Source organism: Rousettus aegyptiacus, unplaced genomic scaffold (genome assembly GCF_014176215.1).
Source record: "Rousettus aegyptiacus isolate mRouAeg1 unplaced genomic scaffold, mRouAeg1.p scaffold_m13_p_5, whole genome shotgun sequence".
Taxonomy (NCBI): domain Eukaryota; kingdom Metazoa; phylum Chordata; class Mammalia; order Chiroptera; family Pteropodidae; genus Rousettus; species Rousettus aegyptiacus.
Genome location: NW_023416308.1, coordinates 28,072,321 through 28,088,164, shown reverse-complemented (window position 1 = coordinate 28,088,164; position 15,844 = coordinate 28,072,321). Strand labels below are relative to the sequence as shown.

At 36.5% G+C, this 15,844-nt stretch overlaps 1 protein-coding gene across 10 annotated transcripts in view; it reads left to right on the top strand.

Moving 5' to 3' along the window:
- Window positions 1–15,844, top strand: part of ARHGAP32 (Rho GTPase activating protein 32) — a 272,991-nt gene that overhangs the window by 227,099 nt on the left and 30,048 nt on the right. For all 10 annotated transcript variants that reach the window (XM_036221401.1, XM_036221400.1, XM_036221392.1 and 7 more), the window contains one exon: window positions 9,499–9,648. In XM_036221401.1, coding sequence (XP_036077294.1) covers window positions 9,499–9,648 — 150 coding nt within the window. The remainder of the gene's footprint in view (window positions 1–9,498; window positions 9,649–15,844) is intronic.

Here is a 15,844-nt window from a genome sequence, read left to right as displayed (position 1 = left end):
GTATCATCTGTGCCATTTTTCCCTTCAGTTTTTTTAAACTTTAAATGGAAAATAAATCTGATGAAATAATATGATTAAATGTTTTGAAAAAACTGGATTTGAAAAAACTAAATGCCTACATGGAGACGCGTCATATTTTCTTAAACTTTTCTCTATATTCAAAATATTGAGTTTTTTTTTTTTTTTTTAAGTAAGTATCTCTGCTTTGGGCTCTAATACTTCTGTTAGTTTCTTAGTTCTTGATTACCCAGGAAAACTGTGACCCCAGGCCTGTTTCTTCTGGTTATATTTTTCAGTTAGTTTGTCCTGAAAGTCTCTAAAGCCTTATATTAGTAAACAGGTAATCATGCTGTAAGCCAGTAACCTTTTAAAAAGTAGCCAGGTTAAAACTAAGCATAATACAATATGCTTTTTGTCTCAGCAATTTCTTTCTTTCCTTAAAATTCAGTTTTTAGATATTCTTTTGTAGACTGGATTTTTTTATTAGTCCATGTATATAATAACAGAGTAAGAAAAAAAATCAACTTGACATTGCTTAGACAAAATTTTTTCTCCATATTTGTTGGTATGAATAGATATATTGTTAATGCTTAAATAAGAGCAAGTTTGTGGAATTTTGTATTAGAATTCAAATCTTTTTGTATTTAACATATTTCCTCATTTCCCCTTTTTTATGTTTCATATCTCGACTCTAGATTTTTGCTTTGTGGTTATCACGAGGTTTATATAAAATGTCTTATAGAGAAAATAGTCCTTTTCTTCTGATAGTACTTTATCTTAATTCGCCTATCCAAGCTCCATTCTTTTCCTCCCCTTTTTGTGTTTTGTTGTCACAAATTATCCCTTTTTTTTATGTTGTATGCTCATTATCAAATTGAAGTATCTTTAGTTAGTTTTAATGCTATTTTTCCCCTTTAACCATTATAATTGTTTAACACCCTATTCTGAAATAGAGTTACAATTTTCTGCTTTTGTTTGTCACCTTACTCCAAATTTTGCCTACTTTTGTGTTGTTGTTGTTGTTGTTGTTGTTGTTTGTTTGTTTCAGGTAGAAGAATTCCTTTCAACTTTCTTGTAATGCAGGTCCTGTGTTGGTAAATTTCCCTCAGCTTTTGTTTGTCTAGGAAAGCTTTTATTTCCCCTTTATATCTAAAGAGTAACAGTTCTGGATAGAATATTCTTGGCTGGTGATTTTAATCTCTCAATATTTTGAATATATCATGCCACTCTCTCCTAGCCTGTAGAGTTTCTGCTGAGAAATATGGTGTAAACCTGATGGGGTTTCCTTTGTAGATTACTCCCCCTTCCTACCCCCTAACTGCCCTGAGAATTCTTTCTTTATCATTGGCTTTTGTCGGTTTTAATATGGTGTGTCCTGGAGAACATCTTTTTGTGTTGACATAATTAGATGTTCTGTTAGGTTCTTATTATACACAAATGTCCAGTTTCTACCCCAGATTTGAGCATTTCTCTTCTGTTATTTCTTTGAATAGGCTCTCTGTTCCCTCCTCTTCCTTTCTTCTCTGGGATAACTATTATCCTTATGTTGCCCTTTCTAATGGAGTCAAATAGTTCTCATGGAGTTCGTTCATTTTTTAAAAAAAAAAATCTTAATTCTCTTTCCACCTGAATCATTTCTATGTTTCTGTCTGCAAGCTTGCTAATTCTCTCTTCTATTTGGTCTGCTCTACTTCTAGTGCTCTCTAATGCATTCTTCATCTCATTATTGAGTTCTTCACCTTCAGAATTTATTGGGTTCTCTTTTACTCTTTGAGAAAGTACTCATTCTGTTTATTCATTTTATTCCTGAGCTAATTGAACTGCCTGAATTTTCTCGTATCTCATTGAGTTTCTTCATTACTGCTATGTTGAATTCTGTTATTTAGATCAGTTTTCATGACTTTGGTTGTTCATGGTGTTTGATATGTTGTTCTTCTGCCAGTGCATTTGAAGTAATAAGCACCTTTCATATTTAGGTACCGTTTTGATTTTTAACAGTTAAGCGGTTGATAATTAGAGGTTTTTTTCTTTTCCAATAGGTGGTATTGTAGCACAAGTTTTGATTTCCTTACCCATGCACTACTTGTGCCTCTGGGATCTTTGTGCCCTGCCTCTGTCTGTGTCTTTACAGGGGTGGTTATGAGAGTTGTTGCCAGGGTGAATGGGAGCCCCTGCTGAGTCACTTGGGTCTAGGGGCACTGCCACTGTGGTGGGAGGATAAGGGCAATTAGGATTGGAGGCTGCTTTAAGAGCCCCCCATTCTGCTCCCTGGTTCCCAGTGGCCACTGGCACTGCTGTGATGTGGCCAGGAAGCTGGAAACATATCTCTGCTGCTGCAACCAGGCTCTCCCATGGTATAAGCTGTGGTGTAGGGACTGCACCCCAACTCCTCCACTTCTACCATGTTTCTGGGGCTGTGAGCTCAGCTGAAGTGCCTAGGGAGTTGGGGTTTGGGGTTCCATCCCTTTCATGTTCTGCCCTCCCTACACATGCCAGTACACCCACCTTCAGTTATACCACTGTGTGGGGATCTTTCAGGTGTTTCTGGACTGAGCAGAGGAACCTTTGTTGGATTATAAATGCCCTACTAGTTGTAGATTGAAGGAGAGATACAAAGGAGTTCTCTCATTGCACCATGATACTCCAAATATTTCAAAGTATACAACAAGGACTTAGAACTTGGGCGGTTATAAGAGACCCTTAAATATCATGTAGTCCAGTTGCCTATACATCTATTCACCTCTGTTAGATTTCCACCAAATGGTCATCTAATTTGTATTTGAAAACTGAGCAAGAGAAGAACATTGTGTACAGTTATGAAAATCCATTGGACATGCCACACATTACACTCATACTTAGCTATACCTTGGGTTTAGTCAAAAGTCTCCTCAGGTATTATGCATCCTACATCTACCCTCTCATTTTGTCTGCTTAACTCTCAATTTATTACAGAACTTAGAACTTGATACATGCAATCAAATAAACTTAACACCAAGATCATTATCTGGCACAATTCATCTTCCTTTAATTTCCTGAAAAATTAATTCAAAACCAGACTTCTCTCAAATCAGTCTAGGAGATTTCTGAGACCCAATTTAGAGAACTCTAGTTTAGGTAAAGTATTATGAGAAAGTAAGAATTCTTTGGTTTTGCTGGAGAAATATTAAACTTGTGTAATTAAAAACACCCAGCGCCCCCACTTCTCCATGTCAAGGTTCACTATGGCTTACTGAGCAATATGTTTTTAGTGTATCTCTATAAACTGGCTATTGGTGTCATAAAGATTTGCCTTGGAGATATTAATTTGTGTATCATACTGCTAAAACTTTGAACTACTGGAAAGACTGGTCTGGCCGGGTTTGTCTTTAGATTTGAAAAGAGATTGCAAATAAAAAAATCTATCATGTCTAAATAATACAAAAGAAGTTAACATTGTGATACATGTTATATTTTAACTCTAGGGAGTTTGAATATAAAATGGTCTGATTTTCTCTTGTCTAAGTATTGTTTTATGTTTATATCTGTGGAAATGCCATTGGTATCATTTTCATTTCTCTAATCTAGCATATTTGGTGGACCTTAACCCTACTGCATTCCAGTGTTCTTCTGTTGAAATGTTTTTATAAACAATTAACTGTCTAAAACCAAATCCCCATTCTCCCTCCCTCAGTGGAAGTCTTATGGTATTATTGACGGTACTTCAGACTTCTATTCCTCAAAAGGCAATTTTACTAATTAGTCTATTAGTATGTAATGAGGCAATGGATGAAGGACAGTGTCTAAAATAAGCTCATTTTGGCCATTTTATTGTCTAAGAAATGAGAACATATAAAGTATAGACAAAATTAATATGAAGAGACATTTATATTTGGAAATGTTGTTCTTCAAATTTCAGTGTAACTAAATTGAATATTTTTATTAGGTTAAATTTCCAGCGCAGTGAAATTTATCTGTCTTGACAGATAATGATTTAATTATGGCTGCCAGAGCTTTTGACCACAATTATCTTAAGCACAGTGGTTTAGAACATCATTTATAATAAGAAAATAAAGTGACACTACAAACTGTGTACAATGCAGCTTAGTCTTTCTTCGAAGACTTAGAAATCATTTAAGGTTGTTCGTCTAGTCACCATTATGAATATTACTTATTTCAGTGTCTCAGAGTGGGATATACATTGACAGGAAAGACCAGCCCACCCACCCCCCCCTTACAAGTTTAGAGTTAAAGTTCCCAATTTGTTTAGTAATATTTTTTTGGAAAGGTAACAGAAACACGTTGACTATACAGAGTAGAAATCAGGTTTCATGTATATTGACACAATTACTCAGAACCCTCAAGTGCCAGATGGGGGCAGACAGTTGCTAATGACACTTTCTATCAGTCTTAATTTTATGTCATATCAGAGCCCTTACTTGATTGAGTCTTATGTCATTATTTGGGAAAAGATAGGCAAGTTTCTTTGTTCTTGAGCCAAACTTAGCACACCAAAAGCAGAGTCAGAGCTACTTAGTGTCCTGGAGAGTCCAGTTCTTCACAGGCTAATGCGATTTTATTGTGTATGAGAGTTTGGTTGGAGGATCATAATCACAAGTCGGTTTGCATATAGCTGTCATTGAATTGTGAATGTATATATTTTTTGGTTAATATATAATTAATTTCAGTCATTCATTCTAGATATGATATTGCTAATTGATATTAAAGGAATAAACATAGTTCTTTCTCTACTAGTGAGGATCCTAGTTCACTATGGCAAACTATTAATGCAGTTTTTTTTAAATGTTCTAGCTCCATTTGTGCTGAAAATTGTCATTCTCTTCCTTCCTTCTGGGAAGTATTATCATGGACTTATGAGTTTTTATTTATTTGATGTTTCCCAATAAGTTATAGTCACTCTGTGTGATATTCAAATTTTTATGAAGTTCCAAAGCTGGCCTGTGGGAGTTCTTTCAGCTCGATCCTGTTGGCATGACTCCTAATGGGTATGGGTGTTTCCCTTGCTTTCTGTCACAACCAAATTTCCCAGTCTCACCTTGTGTTTTCCCTACTATCAACTTGCGAACAGGCATTTCTCCAAGGAGTCCTGGTTTATTTTATTAGGGAACGATATCTAGAAACCGAGATCCGAGACCAGAGGTGTTCATTGCAACCATAACGCCGTTGTTTCTAAGGCTTTCGGTGGCTAGAGCTAAGGGAAAATGTTTGTGTTCAGTAGCGCACCACTTAACAATGGGGATATGTTCTGAGAAACACATCATTAGGCAGTTTCATCATTGTACGAACATCATAGAGTTGAACATCATAGAGGGCACTTACACAAACCTGGATGGTATAGCCTACTATACACCTCAGCTATGTGGTGTAGCCTATTGCCCCTAGGTTACAAGCCTGTACAGTGTATTACTGTACTGAATAGTGTAGGCAATTGTAACACAATGGTAAGTATTTGTGTATCTAAGCATATCTAAATATACAATATGTACCATAAAAATACTGTATAAAAGATAAAAAATGGTACACATGTATAGAGAGCACTTACGATGAATGAAGCTTACAGACTAGGAGTTGCTCTAGGTGAGTCATGGAGTGAGTGGTGAATGACTATGAAGGCCTAGGACATTACTGTGCACTACTGTAGACTTTATAATCACTGTATACTTAGGCCACACTAAATTTATAAAATATATTTTTATTCAATAAGTTAACCTTAGCAAACTATAACAATTTTACTTTATAAACTTTTAATTTTTTTAAACTTTTCAACTTTTTTGTAATAACAGCTTAAAACATATTTTACAAATATATTGTACAGCTGTACAAAAAATATTTTCTTATATCCTTAGTCTATGCTTTTTTTCTACTTTTAACATTTTTTTTTTTTTACTTTTTAAACTTTTTTATTAAAACTAAGACATAAACACACACCATGCGCGTTCACAGGGTCACGATCATCAAAACCACTGCCTTCCACCTCCATATCCTGTCCCACTAGAAGGCCTGATGACCATGTTGGTTTGCTTGTTTGTTTGTTTGTTTGTTTAATCATAGATTTGCTGATAAGAGGATAATGTACCATGAACATTCCTCCCTATTAGTGAAAACATTTTGGTATTAGGGTCCATTTTTTCAGACTTTTTAAGGAGCTAGTTGAGGTCTGCAAAAGCTTCTACTAAACCTTTTACTGTGAATTTTCTTGGGGGTTCTTTTTATGGGACCGCCATGGTATATTTGGCTTGTCATTGGTATGATTGTATTTTAATTTTGAGTACATGTTCAACTCAAAGTTAACACTACCTTCATTTTTGACTAATATATTCAGGAAATTATATTAGTAGGTAGAGATACTCTATTTTTCTTTTTTTAAGCCAAACGGTAATCCTCTTTGCAGATGTATCATAGTTTATTCAACTAATTCCCTGTTAATGCACATTTGGGTTTCTAATACATATGTTGGGCAGTTTTTAAAGTAACCTTTCAAAAACATTTAAACTCTTCAGTGTGTTCTGCATAAAATTTCATTGCATAAAATCCAAACTCTGTATTATGGCCCCTAGCACCTGGCCTTTTCATATGTCTTCAACTTCATTTCATACCACTATCTTCCTTGTTTAGTACACTCACATCCTGCAACTCAGACGTGACTTTCTCAGACCTTCCTGACCATCCTATTCAGTGTAGTTCTTTTCCTCTTGTTGCTGTTACTTCACTCTTCATTTCCTTGTTAACAGTTAAAAGCAATCTGAAGTTACCTTGTTATCTTAACTTGAGCAATATCATACTGTGGCTAACAGCTTGAGTTTTGAGCCAAGCCACCTGATTTTGAGTCCTGGTTATGTGACCTTGGATATGTTAGCACTCTGTGGCTAAGTCGCTTCCATCACAATATGGGGATAATAGTAGTACTTTTCTTATATGGGTTCTGTAAGAAATGAATGATTAATAAAATATAAACACTTGTGCAGTTATTGGCACTTACTAAGTATAAAATGAATTCTGGCTATACTATTATTATTATTTAATTGATCATGGTCTTCTCCCTCAGTAAGCTCTGACAGCAAGGAAATTGTTTCATTTATTTCTCGCCGTAATCACAGGAATTAGAACAGTTCCTGAGAAAGAGTAGGGACTTACATAGTTATTGCTAAATGAATGGTAGTTAAAATTTAATTCCCATCACTTTGTAACCTTCTTGGAAATATGAGACTAAAAGAATACTTTCACATATACATAATATGCAGTCATCAAATTCAATAGATAGTTTCATCAAATTTGGCATCGAAATATGAGTGCCTATTATTCATATGCATCTTGGAAGTGCTGGCCAATTATTACAATCTAAAACAAATCATCCTATCAGAAAAAGGATGGAATTACCATATTTGCTTTGACACAATTATATATTCATGAAATCAAGAAGGATTAACTAAAATCCTTCTAAAATTGTTGAGAGTTTAGTAAATTAACAGATTTGAGCTATTCATAAAGAAAATATTTTCTTGCATACCAGTAATTACCAATTAAGGCTATAATTGGAGAAAAGTATTATTCTATTAAGAGCAGCAAAAAAAAAAAAAAGTAAAAAGTAAAATACCTAGCAATATCCCTAAAAAGAAATAAGTGGAATATATACTTTCATGAAGAAAATTAGAAAACTTTACTGAGAGATATAAAAGATTTAGAAAAATAATGACATGCCCAGTTAGAAATATTGAATATTGTAGAAATTAAAAGTCTTCCAAATATGTAAATCTAACATTATATGTTAAGATATATATAAATACATATGAATATATTATGTTAAATGATTACAAGCCAAACTCATTTGTATTTTTTAGTAAAGCTTGTCAAAATTATTTTAAAGTTTATATAGAAACAAATCACATTTGAAAGTGAACAGAAATGGTTTTATGACCCTTTAACAAAGATTTGTAACATGTACTCTCCTAGCAACTAGGGGAGGATAAGAATTATACAAGTCCAATTTTTTAATATAGTAATATTATGATATGTGCGATACGTTTCTGAGGTTAGTGTTCCATAAATGTTTCACTAGCTTATAAGGAGCACATCATTTAAAATTTTTTTATATCATGTAATTTTATGGCAAGGAATCTCAGATACAAGAGAGGTTATAGTTTACTCAGTTTCAGAGCATATCAGAGATAGCATCAAAATTATACTGATGATCCTAAGTAAGTTTTAATAGTTTATATAGAAAAAAATAAATTTCTCATTTAATTTGCATACAATATAGGACAACTGTTTTGTCTCAGTTTGCTCAAGACTTTCCAGATCTTAGCACATAAAGTCTCATGTGTAAAGAAACCTCTTAGTTATGGCCAAACCAGTTATGGTTAATCACCCTTGTACAGTTCACAGAAGCTTATGTCTGTAAATAGTGTTTCCATTAAAATGAAAAGAAACAGATGGCAAACATCTGATCTGGTCTAGAGTAACCCATCTAGTGGTCCATCTACACCACAAGTTACTCTGGGTGTGTAGAATTTCTACAGGAGGCGTCATCAGTTCAGGGGACTCAAGATTTGGGTTCACTCAAGAATCTATGATAGGATTTAGTATGACTCAGTAATCATCTGCAAACTGAGTAAGAGGATTGAGGCCTTGTGGCTTAGCCTTATATCCAGCACCTAATCTCTGAGCTTAGGTATATTTGTTATATTTTGACTTTTAGAGTAATTTTTCTTACAGGCTGCACTTCTCAGCAAAAGTAATTTTTCTAGGGATTCAATTCTTCCACTGTTGTTTTTCCAGATCAATTAGTGGAAATATTTTATTATATATTAATTTACTTATCTCCTGCTTTGATCTACAAAGGATTTAAAGTGATATATTTAGCATACTCTAGATGAATGTTAATAGAAGATCTAATGCTTTTTTATGTGTGTGTTTTGTATTTACATAGCAATTAGTTGGACAAGTGTGTTCTGTATCATAATGGCCTTGTCCTCATTATAAAATGAAAAGGAGGGAGATGTTTCTTTTTTTCAGTTTTACTTTCCAAAGATTACAAACGCCATGAAAATTTCTAACCATCAAGTAAAATATTGTAGAAGTTGATTAGAAAGGCAAACCATATTGACACCATTTTAAGTCTCACTTACTGTGAAGCGCTCCAAAGCCTTATATTAGAGTAAAACTCAGGTACCGATCATAATCCTGTGGTATTCATAAGTATGCACTGGGAAGATGGCTAGTTTACCATGCTTGGTTTAAAAGTCATAGATTTCAGTACTTAAATTTGCTCACAAACCCATCAAATAAGACCACAGACTGGTAAGAAGAAAGTGTAAAAATATGATGTTATTTATAAAGTCACTAAACTTCCGTTGAAAATTTCCTAACAGAATATAAAATGTATTTACTTTTAATAGATTATTTTGCAGTCACCCTGTCGAGATCTCCACTTCTTATCACACTAAGTGAAAATGTAACCTCTTGCTACAACTAAGATATTTTCTCTTTATTACTGTTTTATAGTGTCTAAAAAACACGGCAAGCTCATTACTTTCTTACGCACATTCATGAAGTCTCGTCCAACAAAACAGAAGCTGAAGCAGCGGGGGATCTTGAAAGAGAGGGTGTTTGGTTGTGACCTGGGGGAGCACCTTCTCAATTCTGGTTTTGAAGGTAAAAATAAAATTTATAATCTCATAATTTCAACTTCTAACCTCTCCGTATTGATTTTCTATAATCAATTACACAGGAGTTTAGGCAAAATACATCTGTTCCATTTAAGTTAAGCAGCATGTATTGAACATTGTCAGGTACTTACCTTAGTTCTGGGGATAATTTAGAGTAAAGAGGGGTCTAAGAAAGTACTTTGACAATAGAGATACTTCTGATCTTTTTAGGAAGAATAAGACATTCACACAGAGGGTACAATAGCACTGTTAATTTGCATTATTTTATATTTATGAAGTATGAAGCTGTTAAAATTATAAATTTGAATATAGTTTGGAAATTTGAAAAATATTATATATAAACAGTACATTTACCTTTTTGAAAGTATGGAATTCTAGAGGAAAGTGGAGGACTAGGTAAAAGCAGGGTTCACCTCCTCCCGGGTCCACCTTGAATTTCAACCAAATTTTAAAATAATCAGCGTGGAGAATCAACTGAAGTTCAGCTAATCATAATACAGATGTCTGATAATATAAAGAAGGAGCCACATCAATGCCAGTAGGAGGGGTAAAGTCGCAAATCTGGCTGGACCCTAACCTGCCGGTGGTAGGGGATCACTGGGAGGGAGAGTGAGACTGCAGGGCTCCCCTGAAGGAGAGAGGGGTTCTAGCCTCATTCAGGGGCATCCTAGCCCAGGGAAGAGGAGAATCCAATAACTCTGACTGTAAAAACCAGAGGAGATTCCGGCTGTCTGGATGAGAGGAAGCAGACTGAAACCCTAGACGCCCCCTTGAAGGGCCCACACTCAGACTCTCTCACTTGCGGACATTCACCAGGGTCACCAGCGGTGGGTCAGAGGCTTGCTCAAGATTCATATGGAGAAAGACTGCATTTCCTGTTCCAGAATGAGGGCTCGACGGGCAGCCACCATTGTGCCTTAGTTGGGCCCCCCGTACAGGGCAATTTACAGACCAGCCAACTCGCCCATGCAGACCCCTCCCACAGGGCCAGTAGAGAAGCACTGGCCTGAGGGGATCAGCCCGCCCCACCCAACCTGCAGATTGCCCTGAGCTTTTGTTGCTGGGCCGGTACCATACCCTGTACCATTTCAGGGGCAGATATTTACAGCAGGCAGCCAGCGCTTTGAGCAGGCATTTTGGAGACAGTGTCAGGCAGATCACTGATGCCCATACAAACTTGGGTGGATCTTCGGAGTCTGTGGGCCAGTTCCAGACAGCAGCTGGTCTTGCTGTGATCTGTGACTTTTGTGGGAATGCACATAAGGTTCCCCAAGTCGCTGTAAGACTGAGGCTGTATTGATCTGACTGCCATTGTCTCCCTGAGACCTCACCCCTCCCAACCCACAAATTGCCCTACACAGCCCATTGACAGTGAAACACCACCACCATGCCTCTACCCACTCCCCCAGCCAATCCATACAGGCAACAAACTGGCTAGCTCAGGGTGGAAATCAGTTGCAGGCAGAACTCTGCTGCCTGCAAGAGCTGCAGTATCACGTGGGGGTATCACAGAGGTCTTTGGGACTGCCCCAGATGGCAGCTGGTCTTGCTGTGAGATGTGATTATAGCAGGAAAGTGCGGGGACAGAGGTTGCAGCAAAACAGGCTGTACTGGCCTGATGGCCTTTGTCTTTCCCAGATCCTGCTTCACTCAAGCCACAAAGTGCCTGCAGCCCATTGACAGGCAGCCTCCCCCGTTCTGCTTTTCTTACTGGTTGCGCATTCTGTTCAGGCAACAGACCCTGGCTAGTGCAGTGAGCGCATTTCAGGGAAAACATTTGTGGGCAGACCACTGCTGCCTATATGAGCTGCAAGATCTCTTAGGGGAATCGCAGGGATCTGTGGGACAGCCCCAGACAGCAGCTTGTCTCCCTGTGATCTGTCACTACTGTGGAAATGGGCAGACACATTGCAGAAAATCTAAGCTATTGGCCTGATGGCCCTTGACTCCAAGATCCTGGCCCATCTAATACATTAAGTACCCGTGGCATGATAACAGGCAGCTGCCCCTGTCCTGGGGTGACACATTCGCTCAGTCAACAAATCTCAGCCAGCTAAGTGAGTAAAGTTTAAGGAATACAGTGACAGGAAGATCATTGCTGCCAGCATGAGATATAGTATCACTTGGGCGTACCTCAGGGGTATTATGTGCCTATCACAGATGACAGTAGGTTGTGCAGTGATATCTGACTTTGGTGGGAATCTGCACTCCCAGAGCCGGCAGCAAAACTGGTGCTGTGTAGGCCTGATGACCCTGTGCCTCACTGAAATGATGCCCCACCTAACCCACAAATTACCTGTGACAGGTCTGCTCCTAGGCAACCCAGTCCCATCCTGTGCCTTCTTTGGATCACAAATTTAACAACAAACAACAGCACTCAGTTCGTGCGGCCCACACAAAGCCCATTCTTTCAGGAGAAGCTTTCATTGGCGGGCCACAAACTCATCCATGAGCTTTAGTAATTCTTAAACAGAGCTCTGGTGTTTGTAGGTTCGAGGTGGGCAACAGCTGGCCTTGCTACAAGTAAACTTGTACAGGGAGCCACAGAGACAGTGCTGGCATGTAAACTGACAGACACTGCAGTGGCAGGGGTAAGGTTTTGCAATACATTCAGGAGACAACCAGGGTCCTTGCACCACCTAACATGCATATCACCCAGAGGCTTTTTGAGTTTCAGAGACTTATGGGCAACAGACAGGCAGTCTCTGGCCTTGAAGAGCAATGGTCCTTCTGCTAAACTGCCCTAGGTCAGGGATGGGTGATAACCAGACCACTGCCTACAGCATTGTCTCTTTCACTTACCTCTAGATCCAGCATAGGCAACAACCATCTGCAGATCGCTTTGTAGCTCCTACCAGGTACCCCTGAGCAATCAAAGGCAGTGGCTGGCCTTGGCCTACTGGAGAGCCTCCCAAGGGGCCACATAATCAACACACTAGACCACAGCAGAGCAACTCTTGATTAGTCCCATAACTGATACACACAAAGGGTGGTCTCAACAAGTACCAAACCTGCTAGGGCAAATCCCACTCAGTAGGATCAGCCCCCACACACAACTCTTACCCTGTGGATGTAGTCAGTTCCCACAATTAGTCATCCTGAGCATTAATCCCATTCACTGATGTACTAACACCAGTAAAGGCTTAGCTAGAACAGAAGGTCACACACAACCCACACAAAGATCACGTCCAGAGTCCCTGGCACAGGGTATCAGGAAGAGTACACCACTGGGCCACACAGGATACCTTCCACAGAAGGCTATCTGGCCAAGGCTGAGATGAAACAAATATTTCTAACACATAGAAATGAACACAGAGAGGCTAATAAAATGAGAAGACAAACATGCAACAAATGAAACAACAAGAGAAAACTCCAGAAAATAAGCTAAATGAAATGGATGCAAGCAACCTACCAGAGACAGAGTTCAAAAGAATGATTATAAAGATGCTCAGCAAACTTAGGAGGTGAATGAATGAGCACAATGAGAACCTCAACAGAGAGATAGTAAGCATAAAAAAGGACCAGACAGAAATGAAGAACACAGTAACTAAAATGAAAAATATACTAGAAGGATTCAACATTAGATTGGACGAAGCAGAATACCAAATCAGTGAACTGGAAGACAAGGTAGCAGAATACATCCATCAGAACAACAAAAAGAAAAATGAATTTTAAAAAATGAGGATAGTTTAAGAGACCTTTGGGGCAACATTAAGTGTAACAATATCCACATCATAGGAGTACCCAAAGGAGAAGAGAGAGAGCAAGGGATTGAGAATCTATTTGAAGAAATAATGACAGAAAACTTTCCTAACTTGGCAAAGTAATTAGACATACAAGTTCAAGAAGCACAGAGAGTAACAAACGAATTCAAACAGATCCACACCACAATACATTATATTAAAATGCCAAAGATCAAAGACAGAATCTTAAAAGCAGCAAGAGAAAGGCAATTAGTTACTTACAAGGGTACCCGCATAAGAATGTCTGCTGATTTTTCGGTGAAAACTTTACAAGCCAGAAGGGACTGGCAAGAAATATTCAAAGTTAGGAAAAACAAGAATCTACAACCATGAATACTCCACCCAGCAAGGCTTTTGATTAAAACAGAAGGTGAGATAAAGAGCTTCCCAGACAGGGAAAAGCTTAAGGAATTCATCACCAACAAGCCAATATTACAAGAAATGTTAAAGAGACTTATGTAAAACAAGAAGAGGTTAAAAAAATATAGATATTTAGTGATATGTAAAATGAATATAATTATGGTGGAGTATTATATGTTGAATATTTTTGTTATTTTTTTCTTAGTTTCTCTGATTTTTTAATTAAGATAAAAACACTAGAAGAGTATTAGCAATGAATTTAATAGTCTTGGAAGAGAAAACTGTGCTTAAAGGCTGATGTAGAGGAGAAAATCTATTTAAGTGTTTAGAAATACAAAAAAAAATTAACTTGTGATGTTAGAGTATAACTGTAATTTGATAAACTCTAAAAGGTAGAAAGAAATTTTGAAAGCTGAGGTTAGGTACATTCTAGTTGGCATATTAAAATCATGTACTGTTTGGGCATGGTAAAAAGTGAATAAATATTCATAGGAAGGCTATTCATATTCATATGCAAATGAAGACTAACAGGAAAGAGGAAACCTTTGAAGTTTATTAGCCATAAATTTAAGTAAGAAATAAAATGGTTTTATTAAATTGATTTATTTGACTTAATAAATGTGAGAAATTAAAATTTTTAAAAGATTTTAGGACTTCATCTATACTGTATGTAGTTAGTAACTGTATTTATACTGTGTGTGTATGTATATATAGAGACTATTTTAAAGTCTAAATTAAAACAAGTAGAATTGAATATATTATATATAATATTTTAAAATCTTAGTAAAAACAATAACATGAGGAAGAAGAATGATATATTGATATAGTATATACATAATTGTGAGGAGAGATGAGATATAAATATATATAATATATAATGTATATAATCATTCTTCTTCTTGATTATTCTGTTTTAGTTTATTTAAAATAGTATCCCTACTCTATATAAAATAGATTTTACACAAGATTTTTTTTAAGAAGGAAGCTCATATCAGAATAATGTTTCACTATGTGACTCATTCTCTGAATTGTATTCTTAGTGAATAATCTACTTTATAGAGAGATTATCTTGTGACACTTTCTAAACTTTTGAGCAACTCCCTGTTGGAACAAGTGACAAACCCGACCTATTTCTTCTGTACAAACTGTTGTAAGAAATCATATAGAAGCCTGACAAGGAATTTTTGAAATTATTTTATTTGTTATCCCTAGAGCCAGAAATCACTTAGGATGATCTCACAGACCACAGTGTGATAATTGATTTGATTAAAGGTAGTATCACCATTATCCATAGGACTGAGTTTTTAAAAATCTGCTCATATAGTACTTTTTTTTGTGGCTAGATCAGATTAATTTGTCATTTACATGGGCATCCTTAATTGTAGCACCAAAATGTTTTTTTGTTTTCTTGGTGTCTTTTTTTTTTTTCTGTCTCTCTTTTTTTTATTTCTTTTGTATCTCTTTGTTTCAACCTTGCTTGGATATGATAATATGAGGGAGGGTTTTCCAATGTGTTCTGCCATGCTCATTCATTAGCTCTCAAACACCAGTTCAGCAAGTTTTAGTTAGAAGTTTCTGGTGTGTTTCCATTCTTCGTAAGTATGATAGGAGAGGGTGATGGACACCAAGATTTTTTTTTTCCTGAAAATAACAGGTTTAGTAACTATAGTGTTCATGCATTCTATAACAATGATAAAATCTATTCTAGTATAGTAGAGTTTTCAGCTGTCATTGATTTTTTTATAGGACTTGTTTTATTTGAAACTGAATTTCCTTAAAATGAGATTTGAAATCAGATTGCTTTAAAAAAAAGTGAGAACTTTATGGAAAACTAGATAAAATTATGTTTTGTAGAAAATATAAAAAATATTTTGAAACTCAAGGTAAGGAAGTTCTGTTTCCTGGACATATTGAGGTTATTTGGCCCTTTCAGCAAGAGGGTTTTTTTTTGTTTTCTTTAACTATTGTAAGTATACAGGGATTTTATAATGAGAGCACACTGGGAAAAAATAAGGCCCACATAACCCCTGAAATTAATCTTTAGGTAATCATATTTTCCTTAACCCAAAATCATGATGG